General features: G+C 39.2%; 3 protein-coding genes across 3 annotated transcripts; all 3 read left to right on the top strand.

Annotated features, from left to right (window-relative positions):
- Positions 1-104: 104 nt before the first annotated feature.
- Positions 105-4036, top strand: LOC147314872 (dehydrogenase/reductase SDR family member 11-like). The gene is made up of 7 exons (XM_086261978.1): positions 105-395; positions 1769-1978; positions 2327-2421; positions 3109-3238; positions 3483-3575; positions 3660-3725; positions 3840-4036. The coding sequence occupies exons 1-7, from the start codon at positions 264-266 to the stop codon at positions 3876-3878; spliced, it is 765 nt and encodes a 254-aa protein (XP_086118104.1). The 5' UTR covers positions 105-263; the 3' UTR covers positions 3879-4036.
- Positions 4037-5994: 1958 nt separating this feature from the next.
- LOC147314871 (dehydrogenase/reductase SDR family member 11-like) lies at positions 5995-9174 on the top strand. The gene is made up of 7 exons (XM_086260287.1): positions 5995-6249; positions 7183-7392; positions 7545-7639; positions 8194-8323; positions 8432-8524; positions 8803-8868; positions 8983-9174. Exons 1-7 carry the CDS (start codon positions 6118-6120, stop codon positions 9019-9021), a joined length of 765 nt encoding a protein of 254 aa, XP_086116413.1. The 5' UTR covers positions 5995-6117; the 3' UTR covers positions 9022-9174.
- Positions 9175-12090: 2916 nt separating this feature from the next.
- Positions 12091-23518, top strand: LOC147314870 (dehydrogenase/reductase SDR family member 11-like). The gene is made up of 7 exons (XM_086261977.1): positions 12091-12247; positions 19622-19831; positions 20380-20474; positions 22177-22306; positions 22425-22511; positions 22598-22663; positions 22793-23518. The coding sequence occupies exons 1-7, from the start codon at positions 12116-12118 to the stop codon at positions 22823-22825; spliced, it is 753 nt and encodes a 250-aa protein (XP_086118103.1). The 5' UTR covers positions 12091-12115; the 3' UTR covers positions 22826-23518.
- Positions 23519-24240: the final 722 nt, after the last annotated feature.

Raw genomic sequence — 24240 nt, 5'->3', positions numbered from 1 at the left:
GACAGAAATAGTTTAATTTAATTTAATATTTTTGTTACATTTGTTACATGTTGCATTTTATCACTACAGAAAACTTTTTTCTCCTACGGTGTGAACATGACTTTAACGCAGCACACAGAACGGACAACCTTGGTCGTGTGTATACAGTACATCGACTCCTCATCGATGCATTACAGCTGACGCTCCGGGGTCATTCTGCGGCAGATTCTTCATACTTGTGGTGCTTTTCGTGCGTGTAGTAGGTTACCGGTGTCCGGGCTGTGATGGAGCGCTGGAGGGGCAGAGTGGCTCTGGTGACCGGAGCCTCGGCTGGGATTGGAGCGGCTGTGGCAGTAGAGCTGGTCCGGCTCGGAATGAAAGTAATGGGCTGCGCCAGGGACGTCGGAAAAATCCAGGTTTGTTTTGAAGTGAAAACTCAGTTTACGCATAGAGTAATTTAACCTCTATACAGGGCTGGACTGCGTCGGCAAATACCCGGTATGCTCTTATCTGGCATACCGGGTATTTTTATGAGTGACTCGAGCAGAGAAGTAAATTGTGATGTTAAAGTTACCGTTTTGCATAACATTTCCAGCTGTGTCAGACTTACATAACATAGAGAGGCTGGCCAGCAGCCAGCACACCCTGTATTATAGCTCTGTAAATCAAACTCTGTGACTCTATTGTTGACAACTTACGCAAAAGAAAGAAAAAAAAATACAAGAAAAAAGCCGGAAACATATGTTTCCGGCTGTATTTTTTTTTTTACTCTCATTACTCTCATTGATTTGCCTTTGTACAGTTCTTTTGATTTTCTTGTGTAAAGTGTACCGAATGTTCAGTTCACAGCAAGATAAAAATGTTTTTGTAGGTATCATCATATAATCACACTCCTCCATAATATAGTGATTATTAGGCCAATGAAATATGCCCATTGTGAGATGTTCACACTGGGAAGGTCCAGACAACACACACAAGGTAGTAGAACACCTAAACACAGACAAGCTGCTAAGATTCTTTTTGAAGTGAGAATAAGGATTTTAAATGATGGAACTGTGACTAGTAAAGGGAGGCAGCTGACTGATATGACGGAGAAGGAAGAAATGCGAATATCAGAAGAACAACTCACATTGAACTGTTTGGAGACAAAGTTAGAGATGCAAGGCTGAGAGGGTATGGAAATGTGCAGAGGAAGGATAGTGGATATATAGGACAAAGGATATGGAATATAGAGTTCCAGGCAGAAAGTAAAGAAGAAGACCACAGAGAAGATTCATGGATGTAGTGAAGGTTAATTGGCATGACAGAAGAATATGCTAGAGTCAGATGATACGCTAAAAAGAAAATGCACTGTTAGTTATTGAGTTCTGATATCCAGAATGAAAACTCCAATCTACATATTTGCAGTAACTTTACAGCAAAGGCAAAAGGCAAAGAGCAAACACCTGGGAAACACAGTGAAACAGGACAGCAAAACAGAACCCGACGCACACAGACTGAAGACTAGCAAAGTAAAACAGGAAATACACCGACTGAACTTACTGACACAGGCTCAAAAACACGGGCTTCACACAGAGACAAGCAAACATGAGGCACAGAACAAGAACAGAAACCATGAACTATAAACATAATATAACAGAGAACAATAATTCAAGGAATAAAACTTAAACCAAAACACTGGGTCACAGACCTAGGACTGTGGCAAAATAACATTTGAATGGCAAATTCATACACTTTAAAAACACATAATGGATTCTAAAGTCTGTCATCTTTTTCTTCTTGGTTTCAGAAACTGGCAGCAGAGTGTCAGAGTGCCGGTCATCCTGGTGTTTTGTTTCCTTTCAAGTGCGATTTGACCAAAGAGGAGGAGATTCTGGCCATGTTTGCAGCGATCAAAGAGCAGCACAAAGGTGTGGACGTGTGCATCAACAACGCTGGCTTATCTCATCCAGAACCTCTGCTAAGTGGCAAAACCAGCAGCTGGAAGAACATGATGGATGTAAGAGCTCACATCTTGGTTTGGTCTACGAATGTTGTAGTGTATGATTTCTGTGGGTTTTTCTCTGTATCTATTCTTGTACGATCTACTGTACAATATAAAGCGCCTCGAGGCAACTGCTGTTGTGATTTGGTGCTATATAAATAAAATTGAATTGAATTGAATGTAAGATTCACATGAAGGTTTTCCCAACAGGCCATTAAAATGTAACAACATGATGCGTGTGGTCACCGATCAGTGGTCTTAATGCATTTTTGTACCCACTGTGTGTGAGATGCAATAAGTAGATGTGCCATTTGGAGGTGTTGATTCCAGATACATTTTCTTTGTTGTTTATTTCTCTTACAGGTGAACGTTCTTGCACTGAGCATCTGCACGCGTGAAGCTTATCAGTCAATGAAAGAGAGAAACGTGGACGATGGGCACATCATAAACATCAACAGGTGCAGTTTTATTTAATAATGCTTTGTGACGGGTATGCTTGTGAAATTGGTTTAATTATTAAACAAAGGCTATATCTTATAATCTTTATTAAACAGTCAGTCTCTGATTATGACAACACTACACAATGGACCTCACAGTGGACCTTTTGTTAAAGCTGGAGGGCAGGACTTTCCCTTACATTCAACCCAAACACGCCAATGCTCCCTATCTGTGCCATGGTACATAGCAACCTCCAGTATTAGCATCATTATGTTTATTTTACCATGAAGTCCCTTTTTATCAGAGTGACCTGGCAACCAAAGTGGTGCTATAAATTCTAATAAGTTAACAATGACTGGTTCACCTACGAAAGTCTAGGAAGCATCCATGAAAGTTGTCAACACTACACAGAAGACTGTTTTCACAGCAAACAATAGAAAAAGCAAAGAAGAGGGTAATAACAATGGCAATGGCTCTATCCCAATAACAAGGAGCAAATGATTATCTGTTGCATTCAAGCCAAAAAAAGGAAAGCAAACAATGCTGATTAAACCTGTCAGCACCAGGTATTTCTCTCTGGAAATAAAAAAAAAAAAACGCCAATGAGAAACTCCAAATCGTGTCTCTAAAAGAATAACCTACAGATGAGTGCATGTTGGTAAATGCTGACCAGGTTACGACTTCTTCTGAACTGTCTTCTGTTGCAGCTTGTGTGGGCATAGTGTGATCCCCCATGCTGATCTACATTTCTACACCGCCACAAAGTATGCTGTAACCGCACTGACAGAGGGCCTGAGGCAGGAGCTGCGTGCAGAAAAGAGCCATATCCGAGCCACAGTAAGGCTTTAAAAACACTGCACCCAGCTCCAAGACTGCCTTTAACACCAATATCAGCTTCTAAGAAACACATGCACAAAGTGTCTGAGACAGCAGTATTACCTGTTATAATATACACAAGGTGCTTCTTGAAATTCCTTCATTATCCAGAGAAACCCACCCGAGGGATTAATAAAGTTTTATCTCATCTTATCTTATCTTATCTTATCTTATCTTATCTTATCTTTTTTTTTTTTTTTTGCAGAGCATTTCTCCTGGTTTAGTGGAGACTGAATTTGCATCACGGTTCTACAAAGACAATCCAGATAAAGCAGCTGGTGCATACTCTGCATATAAGGTAACATTATTATTCGTACTGTTCGTGTACTGCTGATATGGTTACTCAGATACAACTATTAACCATTTTTCACTTCTCTGACAGCCTCTGGAAGCAATAGATGTTGCCAATGCTGTTACCTACGTGCTCAGAGCTCCTCCTCATGTTCAGGTGACTTTCTTTAATTTTAATGCTTTTTTTATTTTGACTTATTGTTTTTCCTCATCTACTATTTAATTGTCAATACTTTGTGTATAATAATATATAAGAACATCTTTCTTTCAGATTGGAGATGTTCTGATGAAAGGCACTGAGCAAGCTTAGGTTTGACCTACATGATTCCCCCTGAATGAACCTACTTTGCTTTACTTTACTTTACTTTACTTTACTTTACTTTAATTTACTACATTTATAAACAGTTTGGTTTATTATGTTTGTACTGAAAATTTTCACTGATGTATAAAATAAAATGATGGTGGGGGGCTTGTTGAGTGTTCTTATTTTACTGAAGGAGACCTGATATAAACAACAGTTTATGGTAGAAAACATTTAATTGTCATTTTAACATTATCTCAAAAATATATTTCACTCTGCCAACAATAGTATTAAAATGTAAAGTTAATATATAATACCTGACTAATACACGGGAAAGTAAAGTCCTGAGAATATTAGTTAACAGAGTTACTTAAACATATTGAATGTCTCAGAATACACAGAATGTCTGATGTGCTCAGTGAAGCTTTTCACAAAAAAGCTAAATAAAATCCTAATAACTAAAGTAACATATTTTGAATATTGTTGTTAGAGATTTAGTAACTTGCTAAATGACCCATGCACTGATGATTTGTGTCATAATGCAATTATAATGCAATAAAGCTCCTAACTTCAATTAATGACATTTTTGAAGTGTCTCATAGTTACACAGTTACACATCTACAATATGAATCACTGTACTGAGTGTTCAACAATATATATGAAATATAATTGGTTAAAAATACATTTGGCACAGTTCAAATATTAGAAAATGAGTAAACGCTTACCTGATGAATTCACAGAGATCTCTGGGGTACAGTAAGGGTTTCATATGTATTTTAAAATTCATTTAGCATTAAGATTTCAATCTTCACCATAATGATGATTCAGATAAAAATAAACATTTCTTCCCCATGAACATCACTTCAGCTCTTCAGTGGTCCATTTGACTGTTTTTTGAACCTCCGTTAGAGACACCTTGTTGACCTCTCATTCATCCAAGCTCCGTCTCTCATGATGTCCTTCTGCACATCAGTCAACCAATTAACGTCCTTCCCTGATTTTGGCTTCCACAGGGGTCTTTCTCTACATCCACCCTTGATTTTCAGTTATAAGGCAGATCGTTAATATGCTGCGATTTGCATGTTTTTAATAATTTTTTTATTGTGTTTTAAATGATTGTGTTGCATGGGTTTGGTTTCAGTTTTGTTAAAGTTTTGTTTTGTGGTGTAAATTCTTACTGTTTTATTTATTTCATGTTTTTGGGAGAATATTCTGACTAATCATGTTTCCCTAACCAGATTGTCTGATTGACTTGAGTCCTGTTGGTATGGGTTGCCCTGGGTCAATTAGCAGTTATGGTGTGGAGTTTGTTAATTAAGGAGGCCTGTACAGAACCAGGGGAGCCAAGATATTTGGAGAGATGTGCTGAGTACTGAAAGGAGGGGGCTCCAGATATGAGAGGCCACGAGTTGGGGCTCTGCAGAGCTTGGAACTGGACAGAAGAGCCCAAGAGCGGACACTGTGGAAATCGAGGTGGGTCTGATTGGATATGGAGTTTGAAAATAGAAGCTAAACTTGGAGTTGCCGCCATTGCCTGCTGAATGCCGGCGAGGGGGAGGGGTCCAACCTGATCATCATCATGGATAAATATGGGAAAACCAACTAGCTAGATTCAAGACTCTGTTTTGAAAGTGAATATGTAAACATTATAAGCATGTAATCGTGTAAATACCAAAACATGTAAATATTAAATATAAATGGAAATGTGTACATAATTACATCTGTAAACATCATAAACACATCTCTGTAAATCAAATGAAATATGAATTTGCTTCTACACCGTACAAAATCATTCAATTTAATATTTAAGTCCTTGCCCGTCTATTCCTTGTGTATGAATCATAACTTTAAAGAATAAACAGGTCTAACTCATTCTGTGTGTGCAGAGAGTTCAGACATATATATATATATATATATATATATATATATATATATATATATATATATATATATATATATATATATATGTCTCCATAAAATGCGATAGAATTAGGTTTTATTTTCATGAATGCAAGTAAACATATCATAGTATAGTTTTTACTTGAATAAACAAAAGAACCGATTCAACTGTTTTCCAACAGTTTGCTGATGACTTGAACGCAGCACACAAGCATATGATGTGTTTAAAAGCATCGCGTGTTCACGATCACAAGACAGTTGGAGCTCCGGAGTCCGTTTTCTTCAGACTTAGCGTCCCTGGCATCATACTTGAGGTGCTTCCGTCCGTGTAGCAGATTACCGGGCTGTGATGGAGCGCTGGCGGGGCAGAGTGGCTCTGGTGACCGGAGCCTCGGTCGGGATTGGGGCGACTATAGCCGTGGAACTGGTCCGGCTCGGTATGAAAGTAATGGGCTGCGCCAGGGACATAGGAAAAATCCAGGTTTGTTCTGAAGTGGAAACTCAGATCTCGCAGAGAGTAATTTAATGTAAACTAGCTAGCACGGAGTAAATTTTGATGTTAAAGTTGCCGTAATGCAAATAAATAAATAAATAAATAAATAAATAAATAAATAAATAAATAAAGCTTTCAGACTTACAAAAGACAGGCTGGGCGAGCAGGAAGCATTAAACTATTATAAACTGACGAAAGCATGTAGTTACAGCACACTAATATATTACATTATTATTTAACCGCACAAGTGTTTTGTTAACAGCCACTGCACGGAACGTTAAGTTTAATATGGCACAGAAAGTAGGAAGTTGGACACGTGACTTTCATCTGAATTGTAGTTTTCCTAAATCAAAATGTTAAACACAACAATGAAATTCGCCTTTTTGTCCTCTTTTTCTTGAATTGCCTAGCTCTAAGCTGGCAGACCATCCTAACACACAAGTCAGCATTTTCGATTTGGTACTCACTGAGGGGTTTTTTTTGTTTTGTTTTTTGTTTTAGCTTTGATAGAAAATGATGTTTTCAAAGATTAGCTACAACCATCTATTTAGCATATAGTAAATGAAGAACTTGACTTTCTGAAGTTTTTTTTATTTCCTTGATGAAATGCATGAATTGTTTGAATCACACCTCAAGACAAAACCAGAGAAAAGGCTTTTGCAGGCATCATCACATCATCATGTGCCTGCTGTTACAAAATGATTATTAGGTCAGTGAAATAAGCAAAACTCAAAAACGGGCAGAACATCCAAACACAGGCAAACTACTGCTTGTGGGTCACTGAGCTTTGATATGCAAACTGAAAACTCAAATCAATGTATTTACAGTAACTTAATCTACATGTTTGAATAGTAGATTCGTACACTTTAAAAACACAAATGGGATTCTGAAGTCTGTCATCTTTTTCTATTCTGGTTTCAGAAACTGGCAGCAGAGTGTCAGAGCGCCGGCCACCCTGGTGTTTTGGTTCCTTTCAAGTGTGACTTGAGCAAAGAGGAGGAGATTCTGGCCATGTTTGCAGCGATCAAAGAGCAGCACAAAGGTGTGGACGTGTGCATCAACAACGCTGGCTTGGCTCATCCAGACCTGCTGCTAAATGGCAAAACCAGCGGCTGGAAGAACATGATGGATGTAAGAGCTCTGAGTTATTGTAGAAATAAAATACTTGTTTTGATCTGGAAGAACTTTTCGCATTGCAGATCATTGCATTGTAAAAAGTAATTCACATTTGTTGATTCCAGATATTTTCTTTACATTTTATTTATTTTCTTGGTTTCTTACAGGTGAACGTTCTTGCTCTGAGTATCTGCACACGTGAAGCTTATCAGTCAATGAAAGAGAGAAATGTTGATGATGGCCACATCATAAACATAAACAGGTGTGCAATTTTTCACAAACTTGTAATATTGTTATTACCATTATCTGTATTTTACCACAAAGTCTCATTTTACAGAAGGAGAGTGCCTAGTGACTGGGCCTTAGCTTAAGGGGCCCACTGGCATCCATCAGTCTAGTAACTGAATATTTCAATTCATTTTAATTATATTTATATAGCACCAAATCACGACAACAGTCAATTCAAGCCGCTTAATACTGTAAGGTAAAGATTCTACAATAATACACAAAAACCCTGGCAATCAGACAACCTCCTGTGAGTAAATACTTTGGCGACAGTAGGAAAGAAAAACTTCCTTTTCACAGGAAGAAACTTCTGATAGGACGAGTCAGCCATGAATGGTTGTGGGTCCATTTAACAAATTAACAAAGTCAAAGAGAAGCTGCAAAACATCAGGATAAAATAACTGCTGCAACCCTATATACAGTTTTGTGGGCAGCAGAGTGTCTTACATCAGTGAGAAATTACTTAAAAAATAACACAAAATAAATGTTGCTTAATGCTCGCCTGGTTAATGCCTCATAAATCTGTTGCAGCATGTGCGGACATCGTGTAGTTCCCAAAGCTGTTCTGCATTTCTACACCGCCACAAAGTATGCTGTAACCGCCCTGACGGAGGGCCTGAGGCAGGAGCTGCGTGCAGAAAACAGCCATATCCGAGCCACAGTAAGGCTGCAGCCAATCTAAAAGTGTCTGAAACACCAATATTACAGTTTTCAGATACACACATGTAGTAGTTTGTGAAGATCCCTCAATATCAGCTCTTTTTTGCAGTGTATATCTCCTGGTTTAGTGGAGACAGAATTTGCTTTCCGGCTCTACAGCAACAGTCCTGATAAAGCATCTGGTGCATATTCTGCATATAAGGTAAAATTATTATTCCTACTCTTCATGCACTGCTAATACAATAACTCAGATAAAATGTATTTCATTTGGATGCCAGTCTAGCTCACTGGGTCAAGCAGGCGACCCATATGCCAAAAGGCCACTATAGGCGCTCAGGTGTGATCTGGCCTGGCCACTTTCTGCATGTGATTCATTCCCTGCGTTTCTGTCTACTCTACTGATCTATAAAAATAAAGAAGAAAAGGCCCAAAATAAAAAATATTTTTAAAGCTGTTAATCATGTTCCACTTCTCTGACAGCCTCTGGAAGCAATAGATGTTGCCAATGCTGTTACATACGTGCTCAGTGCGCCTGCTCACGTTCAGGTGATTTCCTCTTATTTTAATTCTTTTTTATTGTGAATTATTGGTTTTCCTGATTTGCTGTTTAAACATCAGCACTTTGCTTGTAATAATATATAAAAAACATCTTTCTTTCAGATTGGAGATGTTCAGATGCAAGGCACGGAGCAAGCTTAGGGTTGACCTACATGATCCCCCTGAATTAACCTACTTCCTTACTACACTTATGAAAATGATGAGTTGTGATATGGTCATGAAACAGTTTTGTTTATGATGTTTGTCCTTAAAGTTTTCACTGATTTATAAAATAAAATGTTTTTGTGGGGGAAATTTGTGAGTGTTCTTATTTCACTGAAGGAAATCTGATTTAAAGAGCAGTGTATGGTGGAAAACATACAGTTGTAGGTGTAAAAATATCTCAAACATATGTTTCATTCCTCCAACAATAGTAATAAAATGTAAAGTTATTATATAATACCTCACTAATTCATGGGAAAGTAGAGTCTGAGAATATTAGTTAACAAAGTTAACCCACCGTGTGTAAAAACAAAAACTGTGGTGACTCTTTGTGACGAGGGAACAGTGAAAAGTAGCTTCAGATTTCGGTTAACTAAAATACTTTTTTCACACCTTGTTTCACGTCTTAGCATATTCCAACTTCAAACTATAACAACACTGGACCCCACCAGATGGATTATGCAGCAAAGTCTTTTTTTGACTAGTATTCTTCCTAATTGTGGTCACGATGACTCTAACTGAGCCTACTCTGAAAAAAATAATCTTCTTGTTTTTGGAAACATTGGAACAATTGCTGACATGTTTTTTTTCCACTGATGATCCTGTTTTTTGTGTTGTTTGTACTTTTCTATTTTCCTTTGTACTAAAATGGACTTATATGTCTGAAGTAATGTTTCGATGTAGAGGGAGGATAAGCTTTCACCCCTTTCTGTTTTGACCACTAGAGGTCACAAGCATGACAGAGAGATTAGGTACCCTGCTTATGTCTCCAATTTGATTGATGGCCCTAGCCTTGACCTTTTGACCCCACCGGAAGTACTCCGGAAGTGTATGATCCATAAGCGCGATGAATTGCATCCGGTGAGGGGGAGGGTACTCCGGAAGTGTGTATTGGATTCCATATGTGTGACAAAATGCAACCGGTGGGGGGAAAATGTATGTTTTCTCCCTTAGAGGGAGGGGGTCTGTGGAGGGAGGAGAATTAAAAACAGAGAGGGAGGGGTATGGTTCCTGGGGGGATCAGAGAGGGAGGGGTTCCTGAGGCATCGGGGTGACACAGCAGATTTCTGTTGAGTCAGTGCTGTATAGAGAGACAGAGCAGCAGTTAGTTTTCAGTTTTTAGTTAGCAGTTAGGTGGGCTAAGCATTTGACCTTGACCTCTACTGTTAGCCCCTGAGGTCAGAACATGTTTTCCATACATCCATCCATCCATTCGCTTCCGCTTATCCTTTTCAGGGTCGCGGGGGGCGCTGGAGCCTATCCCAGCTGTCATAGGGCGAAAGGCGGGGTACACCCTGGACAGGTCGCCAGTCTGTCGCAGGGCCAACACATAGGGACAGATAACCATTCACACTCACATTCACTCGCACATTCACACCTAGTGACAATTTGGATTAATCAATTAACCTATCCCCACAATACATAAAATACTAAAATACAATGAACTTTTGCCAAAAGTTATTTAAGTGTTATTTGTGATTAAATATCATGATTTTTCTTTTCTTTGTTTTTTTTTTTAGCTTTGTCATGGTTATATAAAACAGAGAGGTTTGGACAGGCAATTTATCTAAATGTTAATCAACCTTTATAAAGCACACCCTCTATTCATACTGGAAATCTGACTTTTGGCAAGAGTTCATTGTTAATAAATGGTGCACAAAACTTTGTGTTTGTTCAGCACACACAGTTCACCTTTGCGCAATTTCTCCCATGTACTGAAACAGCAATTTCTTCACATAAATCAGTCAAATCTAGGAAAAGTTCCCACCCCAGACCTTCACAATCAGCTAAGTGGATTTGCAGATTCATACACATACAGTGCTAAAAACACAAAGTGGATCTTGAAGTCTATAATCTTTTTTCTTTCTGGTTTCAGAAACTCACAGCAGAATGTCAAAGTGCTGCCCACAATGTCATTGTCATGCATTACAAGTGTGACCTGATCAAAGAAGGACATCCAAGTTCACAGCAACCTAAAAGCAGCACAAAGGTGTGCACTTGTGCTGCAACACAATCACTGCTACGTGGAAAAACCAGGATTGAAATGCAGGTAAGAGGTCAAAGTTTTAGCAGTTTTGCTGCTTGATCTGCAGTAGAGTAAATGGACAAAGAACCAATATTTCTTTAAAGCACTTAAGTTGACTTTTTTTATTTGTACTGGCAACTTTTTACTTTTACTCCTGTCATCCTAACACAACTCTTTCTGACATTTTCAAAAAAGGCTCATGACTTTAGGTTTAACAAATCTGAGGGGACCTAATATTTCCTGTTGTCGCAGTCAGCAGGTGCAGACTGTGTGGAGTGGAGAATAGAGGACCCAAATGCACACAAAACAATGCTTGGAAATGAACTGCACCCCTCCATACAGTAACAACTAAAAAGAAACTAACAATGAAACTAATAAATAACTAAGTCAAACTAAACTGAATTAACAACAGAAAAATCTCATATTACATTTTTTGTGTGATGGTAGATATCAATAACACCACGAGCTGTTCCAGCTTTAATTTTGGTGAAAATTGGGTTAAGGTTAGGTTAAGGTCAAGGTCACAACAAATATGGAAATCAGAAAAAAACTTTAAATTACCCACAATATTTTACAGGTTGTCTTTAAGCTTCAACAATAAACTAGGCCTTGGGGGACTGTCGCTGCACGCTCGGAGCCATAAACATAGATTGCTTTGACAGTAGTAACAGGCAGTAAAAAAGGTGTAAGGTTCACGTCGCACGGTTTACATCATTTAGAATTAGCGTTTTACTTGGTCATCACGTGTTTGTCATTCTAACAATGATGATGTAACGTGTCACAGAGTAAAAGTTATCTCAAACTGTTTTCATAAACCTGACAACAGGATTGGCTGAAAGCCTCCCTGCAGGGCGGAGAACTGTAGCTGTTTGAGAGAAAAAGGCGGACTGACATGACTCAGATGTTTCTCTCTCTATATATAAATGCTCACACGGGACAGTGAAAGATCCGTCGCTCTCTCTCTTCGTATTTGTGCTTCTTTCGTGCTTGTAGCAGGTTACCGCTGTGATGGAGCGCTGGCGTGGCAGAGTGGCTCTGGTGACCGGAGCCTCGGGCGGGATTGGGGCGGCTATAGCTGTAGAGTTGGTCCGGCTCTGTATGAAAGTAGTGGGCTGCGCCAGGGACGTCGCAAAAATCCAGGTTTGTTCTGAAGTGAAAACTAGAGTATCTTGAGCTATATCCAGGGCCGGTGCCAAAAAGTGGTTGTCTGCCAAAAACTGCGGTATTTGGCAAAAACTGATTGCTTGTATTTAAACTGCTATAAATAACTTATTGGTCTATAATATGTGAAACATATTTCAAATGTATCCCTCATCAATGATATCAAGTCATCTTGAGCAACAAACAACATTCCTGTAACAAGGTAGCCGCAGTTAGTTTTTGGCAGTGACTTTTATGTATCTGTTAGCAGAGACGGGTCTTCCAGCGGAATCTGCATGAATATTGAAGATACTTATATTGTCTAGACGGAGGAATAATCACACGTGGGGCATCGGCTTTTCACCGGAACAACACTTAGTTTTTATTATTGAACTCTCGCGTGCACTCTGCAGCATAACAGGAAGCATCCTTTCAAAATAAAATCACAACAGATGACAACGAGGGCATACCTATTAACTAGCTCAACACCCCCACTTGCACTCACGTTGTCAGCTTTACATGCATTCCAAAAGAAACAGTTTTTCTTTACTATTTGTTTACACTCCAAACATATATTTCTCAAACTTCAATAACTTCCCCTTTGTTGCTGGCTTTGTCATAACATCGGCCACCATCAGACCTGTCGGACAATACTCCAATATCAAATTTCCAGCATTAACTGTTGATCTCACAAAATGATATTTGATATCGATATGCTTACACCTCTGTCTGTTAACAGGATTCTTTGCCAATGCAATAGTCCCTTGATTGTCCTCAAAAATCTTTGGCGGTCTCTTTTGATGCTCATACATGCTTTGCAACAGTTGTGTCAAGTACAAACATTCTTGTGTTGTTGCTGCCAAAGCTATGTACTCTGCTTCACAAGTTGACAAGGCAACAGTTGGCTGCTTCTTTGTTCGCCATGACACCAAAGTACCTCCTTCATTCAGGCTTACGCAGTAACCTGTAGTACTCCTCCTGTCAGTCACATCCGCAGCCCAGTCTGAGTCACTGTGACCTTGTACTCTCAAATCTTTGTCACTTTTCCTGTAGCACAATGTCTTGTCTTTTGATTGTTTCAGGTACCTTAGAACATGTTTCACAGTAGTCCAATGTTCCACAGCTGGTTCTTTGAAGTGCTGTGACAGCTTACTTACAACAAAACTCAAATCTGGTCGTGTGCAAGAGGTCAAGTAAATAAGGCTACCTACTGCCTCTCTGTACATTCTGACATTGTTCATTTTCTCAGCATCATCATTGTAGTTCAACCTTTGTTCACAAGGAGTTGATCTTGGTTTACAGTCTTGCATTTGAAATCTTTCCAGTATGTTTTCTACATATCTCTCTTGTAACATTTTTACACAATCTTGGGTTTGCTCAAAATCAATACCAAGAAAATGTTTGAGTTTCCCCATATCTTTCATTTTGAATCTTGCAGTTAGCATTTCCTTCACAGTTTTCAAAACCCTTTCATCACTGGCTGCAATAATAATATCATCAACCCATATGATCATGATCACTTTTTCTTTTCCTGTTTTCCTTGTGTAAACACAATGATCTACAGGACTCTGCATGAAACCGTTCTCTATCAAATAGTCATGTAATGTCCTGTTCCAGTTTCGGCCTGACTGTTTAAGCCCATAAAGTGACTTTTCCAGCTTGTAGACCAGTTTCTCATCTGTTTTTCCTTTTACTTCATAGCCTTCTGGCTGCTCAACATACACTTCAAAATCTATTGGTGCATGCAAGTATGCGGTTTTTACATCCATCTGATGCAAAATCAGGTTTTCTTGTATTGCACACTGCATCAATACTCTTATGCTTGTCAGGTTAGCAGTCGGAGAAAAAGTTTCATCATAGTCTATCCCAAAACACTGGTTGTAACCTTTAGCTACGTACCGTGCTTTATATTTTTCTGATCCATCACCACTGTTTTTCTTCACATATACCCATCTACCCCCCACTGCTTTCTTTCCCTCAGGTAAGATTGTTAGGGTAAAGGTGTTGTTCTCTTTTAAGGATTGCATTTCTTCATCCATAGCAGCTTTCCACTCTCTAGAGTTGGGTGACCTTGCAGCTTCACTGAATGTCACGGGTGAGTTACTTATCAGTCTGTAACAGTAGTCTATGTTAGTCAGCACTTGATCATCAATGTCTTCTCCTGACTCATATTCATTTAGATAATCTGGTTTCTTTCTTGTTCTAGAAGGATACCTTCTGGAGTTTTCAGTCTCATCACTAAGTGGCATCTGACTGTTCACTTCTGGTTGGTTGTCAGTATCTGGTTCCTGTGAACTGGTACTGGGGCTTTCCCTGTTCACGTTTGGTCTCTCCCTCACCTGTATGTCTTCATCCTCAGATGTCGTATCAGTTTGTGTTTGCTTTTCCTCATTGTGTTTGGTTACAAACTTAACCAGCCTAAACTTTTGCACTTTGGCGCTGTCTGGGAAATAAACCTTGTATGCTGGACTGTTTTTGTCGTAGCCTACAAAAATCCCTTTTGTACACTTAGAATCCAGCTTACCCTTGTTTTGCTTGTAAGCATAACACTCACACCCAAACTTTCGCATTCTGGATAGATTGGGCTTCCGCCCAGTCAGCAAAAAGTAAGGTGTCTGCCCTGTCCGGTTGTTAAAGCATCTGTTTCTCACGATAGCCGCTGTTTGAACTGCATACATCCATAATTCCTTTGGTATGGCACTCTCAATAAGCATGCACCTCCCCATATCAAAAAGTGTTCTCCAGCCACGTTCCGCTGTACCATTCTGGTGAGGGGAATATGGGGCTGAAGTTTCATGTCTTATTCCATGTTTGTTTAACAATACCTGGTAACTCTTTGCCATGAACTCTGTGCCGTTGTCTGACCTGATACACTTTACCTTCCCGAGTGGGGCTGTATCGGCCAAAAAGATTTCAGTTGCTTGCATTGTTTCACTTTTGTTTTTGAGAAAATATACAAATACTGCACCGGAAAAGTCATCGGTAAACAATAATGCATATCTGTGTCCATCTCGTGATTCTGGATCTATCGGCCCTGCTAGATCCGTATGTACCAGCTCGAGAGGTTTCTCAGCTCTCCTGTCAGGGTTTCTATTCCTAGTCTGGACAAATTTTCCCTGAATACACACCTCACAGTTCAAACTTTCTTTGTCAGTTTTCCCTTTGATTTTCATACCTTCAACCACATTTTGTAGCTTCAGAATGTCACTATGATTGCAATGTCCCAAAATTTCATGCCATGTCTGCACATCAAAACAATTATTACACTTATCATCGTACTCACTTACAGTCTCAAGGTAATAAAGTCTGTTGTGCTCATGGATGTGAAACTTTGTACCGTCTCTGTGTTGAAGGACATTCCTTCCTTTCTTAAAGATGATAGTGGCTCCGTTCGTGGTGGCCGCTCTCACAGAGAAGATATTCTGTGGAAATGAGGGAATGCATAGGGCGTCTTTCAGTGTTGTTTTACACTGTCTCCCTCTGCTGTCAATCAAGCACACCTCTGCATCTCCTCTGCCTTCAGCCACTCCTTTACACCTGGTGCCATCAGCTAATTCCACACAGTGCGTTCCCGGCTGGAAGTCGTCATTAAATTTCTTGAACGCTGTTTTATCATTCAGGATGTGTGATGTTGCGCCAGTATCCACCATTAGGCCTTTGGTCCTGATGTCTTGTGGCTGTTGAGGTGCCGCGTAGTCATCGCTCATCCGGAAGACATAAGTGTCGTCGCTCTCTGCGTTGTCGCCCTCCTCCGAGGCTGTGCGTGCTTCATCATTCCGTTGTCGTCTCCTGCAAGTCGACTCTCGATGGGTGTTGCTCCTACAGTGACCGCACCACTGTCTGTAGCGGCATGCTCTGGCCACACTTAAAACAGACTATGTCTGACATGTCTCTCCTGTGGTCATTAGCAGCTGCTGCGGGTCTCACGCTGGGTTGCACTCTCGCCTTCATGATGTTATCCTCTTGTTCCATTAAGCGCATTTTCTCAGTGTCCTCATAGCTGCGGAGTTTCGTTTTAAATTCCGCAAACTTGATTTCTGATTCACTTTGCATAATGTGAACGGAAAAAGGTTTAAATGTTTCTGGTAAACCTTTTAACACCATCGCTACAAGCAGACCATCACTAAGTGTCTCTCCAGCATTTCTCAGGGCTGTAATAAATGTCTCTGCGCGTATGATGTACTCCGTGACGCTCTCACTGCTTGCTTTCTTCAGAGAAGTCAGTTCGGTATAAAGGCTGATAATTCTTGGTTTACCTTTTCCTGCATAATAGTCTCTTAAAATTTTCAGTGCCTCGCGTCCATCATCGGCAGCTTCTCTCATCACGAGCGATAAACTCTTATCATCCAGGAACTGTATTAACTCTGCATAGGCCTGGGCATTCTTATCTTCGTCGTCATCACTTTTCAATATTGTGTCTTTTAGACCTTGTAATCTAAGATGTCCCAAAAATTTTGTCTCCCACAGTTCATAATTCTTCTCATCTCCGTCAAAAACCAACCTTGCCCATCGGCCACTGGGTTCACCAGCACGCTTATTCATGGTGCTAACTTAGCACGCTAGCCCTCACCGAACACGCTGTACTTTGCGACTTTTCTGGTGGTAAACTTTCCCCTGGCGTAGCTTCAATGTTTTCCTGGGCCCATAACCTGTTAGCAGAGACGGGTCTTCCAGCGGAATCTGCATGAATATTGAAGATACTTATATTGTCTAGACGGAGGAATAATCACACGTGGGGCATCGGCTTTTCACCGGAACAACACTTAGTTTTTATTATTGCACTCTCGCGTGCACTCTGCAGCATAACAGGAAGCATCCTTTCAAAATAAAATCACAACAGATGACAACGAGGGCATACCTATTAACTAGCTCAACAGTATCCTTTATTTATGCACTTAAAAAAAATTCTGTTGACTTTAAAAATGTCTCTTTTAAGAGTAATCTGGCCAAGAGGACAGCTGAAATTGCAACAAAAGCAAAAATAGTTCTGTAAACATATTTTAAGTGACAAAAGGGAGCTGATTGTAACTGGTTACATTATAACCAGTTACAAAGATACTTGAGAAACAGGTCATTTTTTAATTTTATATATAACCCCTTTGTAATACCTGTTCACCAAAGTCTATTTAGCAACATACGATACGATATTACACGTAAAAAACACACGGAAACATTGGAAATCAGTTTTTGGCAGGTAATCACTTTTTGGCACAATACCGGACTGGTAATCTGGTATACCGGGTATTTTCCCTGTGGGCCGAAGCATTTGTAGGGGGCTGATTTTTTTCTTCTTGTTTGCATTAGTTCAATTTTAATTTTCAATCAAATCTCTTAACGCCTCTGGCCCCTCCTACTTTCCGTGTGCACCTACGCACCCTAGAACAGAGTTAGTGTTAATAAAGCGGGATACAAACGAAGAAAGAAAAGAGGGGAAAAAACTAAGAGAGAAAAATAAACAAGAAATAGATACAGCAAAGTGTGTCAAATTAACCAACATGTTAGCAGTGCAGTAGTACCAGAAACAGCTGATATAAAGCCCTGGCATTCACAAGAGCCTGCTGTAGCTCATGGCTTTATTTCTGTGTCTCTATTCTAAACGTACGTAAATAATTTTTGCAAGAACAAATGTCGCATTTTGAGTAGAGAATTATTTTCATGTACAAAATTCATGTACAGAATTCATGTATTTCAGTGTTTGCTATTATCCACATAGACACAAAATAATAGTGTAGTTAAGAACATTTTCGGTTAGTATTTTTAATTATTTGATTGTAAAATATATATTTTTTTATGTTGGTTTTAATCTAGTTTAAACCAAACCACTTCACTGGATTTAGCTACATTTGTGTTTCCTGAATGCAGTGGCTAGCGAGCTGATTGGAGACCAAAACAGCCACTCATTTTGAATTCAAGTCTGTAATTAGTTGGTTTTTTTGGCATATTTATAACCATGTACAGAAAAAGTTGAGTGTGCAGGGAGCAGAGATGTTGACAGCAGAAGCGACATACTGAGAGCACACAGAGCAGAGATCTGAGCAAGAGCAAATGCCAACAACTGAGCGAGAATGGCAGTTATTGTGTGTGTATATGTATAATAGCAAACACTGAAATGAATTTTGTTTGTTCAAAATAATTGTCTCCTTAAAATGCAACATTTGCAAAAATTATTTATGTGCTCTCAGAATAGAGGCACAGCATTAGCCATGGAGAGCGCAAGAGGTCAAGCAGTCCCAACAAGAGAGTGAGGAAGAAACAGAGGAAGGTGTAGTTAACGAATAAGGTAGAGAGAGGAAGAGACTCAGGGAAAAATAAATGGCTCATGGTTAAAGCAATTTGATAATAACAAGCTAATAGCTAAAAGGTAACTTCATTTCTACATTGCAACTAAGATGTTCTAGCCCAACAACAGCTGTACGAACCTGATTAAAAAAGAAAAGAACATTTTGATAGACCAGGCCTGCATCTATCACTTAGTGTATTTCGATCTCGGCTGTTGCATTTTATATTTTTTAGTCTATATTTATATTTATATATATGTTCACTGTTACCTAGCAAAAAAGAACAGAGGGAGCGGCTGGGCAAAAGTTGAACAGTTTATCTGACTAACACTAAATAAACCTGAAAAACCAGCTTTACAATAATCTATTGTAATGCTATGAATCAGATTATGTGTAAAAGTTCACTGTTAATAGATTTTTAATTTAGTCCAACACACAAACAGAAGGCTGGACACATATGAGCTGATGACTCTAGAGTCTAGACCACAGGTGTTGAAGTCCAAGCCTCGAGGGCCGGTGTCCTGCAGGTTTTAGTTGTGCCCTTCATCCAACACATCTGATTTAAAGGCTAAATTACCTCCTCAACGTGTCTTGAAGTTCTCCAGAAGCCTGGTAATGAACTAATCATTTGATTCAGGTGTGTTGACCCAGGGAATTATCTAAAACCTGCAGGACACCGGCCCTCGAGGTCAGGACTTCGACACCCCTGCTCTAGACAGAACTATTCAAACATGTTTGGGGGCGGAATTTTTTACAGTCTGCAGTGGTTCAGTAGAATGTTTTGTTAAGTAAAAATGCTCCAGTCAGATAAAAACTCCTCCTCCTACTAAAATAATCTTGTTGCTTTTGAGATAGAAAGATAAGCTACTGTGCAGCAGATCTGATGAAACAGCTGATGGCAGGATGTGTTCAGACATGAGTTGAGACCCAGTGAGAAGAATGTTTTTGCAGTTGGAGACAAAAATCTGACTTCCAGTGTTGTACAAAGTTACTGATCAGCTGTGTTATGAAAACTGAAATCCACAAATTTACAGTAATTACAGGGCAGAGTTATTTTGAAGCTAAACCTCTGTCATCATTCCCTTCTTGGTTTCAGAAACTGGCAGCAGAGTGTCAGAGCGCCGGCCACCCTGGTGTTTTGGTTCCTTTCAAGTGTGACTTGGCCAAAGAGGAGGAGATTCTGGCCATGTTTGCAGTGATCAAAGAGCAGCACAAAGGCGTGGATGTGTGCATCAACAACGCTGGCTTATCTCATCCAGAGCCACTGCTAAGTGGCAAAACCAGTGCCTGGAAGAACATCATGGATGTAAGAGCTCAGAGTTATTTTAGAAAAAATTATCTGCAGTTCTGTTTGAAAGAAGCATTCACAGGAGTGGTTTCCCAGAAGAGCAATTAAATGATCAGTTTTGAGTCGATTTGTTCATAGTTTTTAGAATATGAAACATGAAACTTTCAATTTAGTCCATATCAAAAACAGAAATTTGGACAGAACTAAACTTACTATCATGCAGAAAATTTTCAGCTGCATTAGGCTTATATTAGACAGAGAGAAAGAAAGTTCATTTTTATGTAAATGAACCAGTATAACCATTTCCAAACAAGTCATCCATTAAATCCCATTCTGCTGAGTATAATCCATCACAAAAAAAGAAAGTCTGATACAACCAAAGTCATGACTCTCATCTGAATTACAAAGTTGTTGTCCTAAAATCCTGCAAAACAACATAGTTTGTTAAAATAAGTGCAATAGGACGAAACTCAGAAAGTTGAAAAGTTCCATGAAAGTATGCAAACAACTCCCCTGGAGAATTTTGATTTTCTTTGTTGTTTATTTCTCTGCTTGGTTTCTTACAGGTGAATGTTCTTGCACTGAGCATCTGTACACGTGAAGCTTATCAGTCAATGAAAGAGAGAAACGTGGACGATGGGCACATCATAAACATAAACAGGTGCAGTTTTACTTGCTAATAGAAAGTGACAGAACTTTGAAATCTGTCGATTTAAATGTCACATAAATGTCATAATATGATTCTAATCATCATTTAGTCTGATTAAGACCATCCTGTAGCAACATGACTCAACAGACCTTTTTCAAAGCACACATTTGGCTAACAGGAAAAGCAAAGATGGTACTATTAACAATACCGGTACTCATGGTTCTTATGCATAGAGATGACTATCTGTTGAATTCAAGCCAAATAATGCAACACACAACAATGTTTAAATCTGTCTTGCCTGGGCAAGACAGATTAAATCTGTCTCGCCTGGGCATGTCTTTCTGTATTTTCTCTACTGATGTTGTTCCTCTTTGTGTTTCTTGTCTGATAAATCTCCCCTGCTCTGAACTGATGTAGACCTGCAAGAAGCCAAATTCTCCTAACATAGACTAGATTTTCTGAAACCCAAAAACAAGCTTAGAGGAGGTGCGGAATATAGTACCACTTGTTACTATAAGAATTACAATATGGATAAAGATCATTTATGGGCTTTTGGTCCAGTGACACCAAAAACATGTTTCCTTTTTTTTTTTTTTTTTTGTTTGCCTGTCCCGTTTGGCTCTTTTGCCATCAGAATTGTTGTCTAAAGGCAAAGAAAGATGCCCAACGGATTTACTTTACCAAACTGACCATCCCAGCCTTGCCGTAATGGTCCATTTGATTCACCTTTTATTGTTTATTTTATTTTCACTTGCTGAATACGGGACAGACTTGACTGGGGGAAAGAAGGGGAGAAAGAAAGAGGGAAAGAGAAACAGCTGAGAAGAGGGACGGGGGAGAAGGGCAAAAAACAAAAACCAACAGAACGGGCAGAAAAAAAAATGCATATATCAATCACCTGGATCACCTGCTGAGAAAGAAAAAAGAAAACAAGCAGAAGAGAACAAGAGTAATAGAATAAACAACATCACAATGATATATGGGAATATGACAGTAAATACTAAATATTAAACATTATTGTGCAGCACATAAGATCAACAGAACGCAGTGTGCTTTGAGGTAGGAGCCAAAAAGGGTGTAGTTTGTGGGTGTGAGCACCCGTGTGTACACCTGTGAGCATGGACGCGCTTGTTTTTTTAAAAGGTTCCTTCATGTAATGATCTGCTAGAGGGTGTGGGGGGGGGGCACTGCCCCGTCCTCCAGGGCATGAAGCAGGTATGGAGGAGATCAAAACTTCAGACATCCAGAGGCCCCCAGAACACAAGAGACCAAGGAAGACCAACAGAGGGGCAGCCGCACCACTGTCCCAGAAAGAGCTGAGGAGAGTCCCAGATGAGGGCTCACTCAGCAGCCGCGGAGCAGAAGCCAGGGGGGGTTGCAGTGACGCGCCCGTGAGCTCCGCCGGCAGCCAGCCAAAAACACGTTTCCTACTGCAACAGACCGTGCTTCATTCACTTAAACCTCGAGCCACTAAATGAAATGCAGTAATCATTATTTATTGATTTGATTTTTTCTATTGTGGAAAATGTTTGTAGATCAGAATTATCTTGTAATCACATCATTATTACAAGATTTAAGAAGGGAAATAACAGATCTTTGTTTAAGGACTTTACTAGGGCAATGATTACTTTAATTGCTAGTTAATCTGAAAAAAGTACTAGTAATAGTTTAAAATGAATTTGTTCGTTCATGGCTTATAAAACTCCTGTTGCAGCTTGTGTGGACATCAAGTCTTTGATTTTGCTGATATACATTTCTACACCGGCACCAAGTATGGTGTAACTGCTCTGACTGAGGGCCTGAGACAGGAGCTGCGTGCTGAAAAGAGTCATATCCGAGCCACAGTAAGGCTTTAAAACACACTGTAACCAACTGGAAAAGTGCAGTTAAAACAAGTATAAGCTGCTGTGAGACACATGCACAGTAGATCCTACAGTTCTTTAATCATTATCTCCTTTTCAGAGCATTTCTCCCGGTTTAGTGGCGACAGAATTTATATCACGGGCCAACAATCCTGATGAAGTGGCTAGCATATATGCCTCATATAAGGTAAAATTATTAATCCTACAGTTTGTGGAGGGTTGACATGATCATTCAGATAAAATTAAATGACACATTTGGCACTTCTCTAACAGGCTCTGGAAGCGAAAGACATTGCCAGTGCTGTCACGTACGTCCTCAGTGCCCCTCCTCATGTTCAGGTTTGTGATTTTTCTCTTTATTTTCAGTCCTTTCTGTTTTGAACTTTCCTCTTTAGCATTTTAAATAACAACACTTTCCTTATAATAATTTAAGATGATCATATAACATTCACATAACTTTTCTTTCAGATTGGAGAAATTCTGCTCGAAGCTTTACAGTAGGTGTCATGCAGCTTTTGTTGCCCCAGCAACTCCAGGACCAGGGTAGTCTTCACATTAAGGTGGTGTGATCGACTCATCTGACTACTCAACACAGCAAGATTAATTTACAGAATACGGAAAGAAACAATAAGGAAATTTGTCCAAGAGTTAACTGTCTTCTTCTTAAAAATGCTGGAACATGATGCACTTCCTCTGTCGCATGTTTAACTGTGACCTACCTCTTATGACAGTCTGTGAGGATGTTACCGTCACTGTGTTTTTTAGTGTCTTTGAGAAGTTGCACCATGTGACCCTGTCATATATTCTACTGGCATTTTTTTATTTCTTTATTACATTTAACAAAGTGCTATCAAACTGGTCATGAAAGAACTTTTTGATGTTGTCCTGAAAATTTGACGCTAATATAATAAAAAAATATTTTCAAAAGAATTTGTTGTTATTTCCCCTACCCGGGAAATTTTGTAACAGGGTATAAAAGAGAGTTGAACCTTGATACAGGAGGTGAAATGTGGTTTAATAACATAAACAATACATGAACTGTAGGAGCTTTTTTCACAGGATTGTCACTGTGGAGCCGTGATGCAAATTCTGTGTCCAGTAAAGCAGGAGAGATGCACAAAAAAGGTGGATAGTGAGGAAGCTGAAGGAAGCAATGTATATGTATCTCATAGCAGCTTGGGGTGTACTTTAACTGTGACTGTGGCTCGAATGTGGGTCTTTTCTGCACAAATTCATACAGTAACAAGGTGGTACGAGACTCCTGCATCTTCTCTGGGTGCTGCTTTTAGGTTTTAAAAAATCCAACCTGCGGAGTTATAATTTGGCAATTCACACGTCTAGATCAGGTAAAACAAGATCAAGTGAGAGACACAGTAAATAGTGTACAAAGAGGAACAATATCAGTGGAGGAGACACCTAAAAGAATCCCTGGGGCCAACATAATCACTGTTGGATTTCTTGTTTTGCTTGAATGCAACAGATAATTATTTCAGTGTCATAGTGCAGTTATTATTATTAATAGCTCGGTCGGCACTTTTCCTGTTACTCAGAGTGCTTACTGTGAGTAGTGTTGCCAACTTTACTTGGATGTTTCTTTAATGAATTGTTTATGTAACTTCCCTCTTCAGATAAGCGAAAGAAAATGGATGGATGGATAATATAGAATATATATATTCTATATTATTATTATTTTAGTGTTTTCAGAATAAAGGCAATAGAATAAAATTTGGGATATTTAATTTACCGGTAGTAGATTTTTATGCTGCCTGTCCTGAAATAAACCCAAGGGATTTATGTTGAGTAGTTAAATGTATATTTCAGAATTTTTTATTGTTTTATAATTTATACTGGTTGAATTCTTTCCATCATAAACTGTTTTTTAAATGAAATATCCTATATATATTAATAATAAATAC

The sequence above is a fragment of the Aulonocara sp. 'chitande type north' Nkhata Bay genome, linkage group LG14 (assembly GCF_057382095.1).
Source record: "Aulonocara sp. 'chitande type north' Nkhata Bay isolate Kocher_YH1m ecotype deep benthic linkage group LG14, A_spYH_male_GT1.1, whole genome shotgun sequence".
Lineage (NCBI taxonomy): Eukaryota > Metazoa > Chordata > Actinopteri > Cichliformes > Cichlidae > Aulonocara > Aulonocara sp. 'chitande type north' Nkhata Bay.
This window is presented reverse-complemented; position numbering and strand designations above follow the sequence as displayed.

What these genes read in the sequence shown, in the direction of transcription:
- LOC147314872 (XM_086261978.1), top strand. Translation starts at nt 264, where the DNA reads ATGGAGCGCTGGAGGGGCAGAGTGGCTCTGGTGACCGGAGCCTCGGCT. An exon ending in GGGACGTCGGAAAAATCCAG is followed by an intron (nt 396 to 1,768) that starts GTTTGTTTTGAA and finishes TCTTGGTTTCAG; the next exon opens with AAACTGGCAGCAGAGTGTCA. An exon ending in CACATCATAAACATCAACAG is followed by an intron (nt 2,422 to 3,108) that starts GTGCAGTTTTAT and finishes CTTCTGTTGCAG; the next exon opens with CTTGTGTGGGCATAGTGTGA.
- LOC147314871 (XM_086260287.1), top strand. Translation starts at nt 6,118, where the DNA reads ATGGAGCGCTGGCGGGGCAGAGTGGCTCTGGTGACCGGAGCCTCGGTC. An exon ending in GCTGGAAGAACATGATGGAT is followed by an intron (nt 7,393 to 7,544) that starts GTAAGAGCTCTG and finishes GGTTTCTTACAG; the next exon opens with GTGAACGTTCTTGCTCTGAG. An exon ending in CACATCATAAACATAAACAG is followed by an intron (nt 7,640 to 8,193) that starts GTGTGCAATTTT and finishes AATCTGTTGCAG; the next exon opens with CATGTGCGGACATCGTGTAG.
- LOC147314870 (XM_086261977.1), top strand. Translation starts at nt 12,116, where the DNA reads ATGGAGCGCTGGCGTGGCAGAGTGGCTCTGGTGACCGGAGCCTCGGGC. An exon ending in CACATCATAAACATAAACAG is followed by an intron (nt 20,475 to 22,176) that starts GTGCAGTTTTAC and finishes CTCCTGTTGCAG; the next exon opens with CTTGTGTGGACATCAAGTCT. An exon ending in GTGCCCCTCCTCATGTTCAG is followed by an intron (nt 22,664 to 22,792) that starts GTTTGTGATTTT and finishes CTTTTCTTTCAG; the next exon opens with ATTGGAGAAATTCTGCTCGA.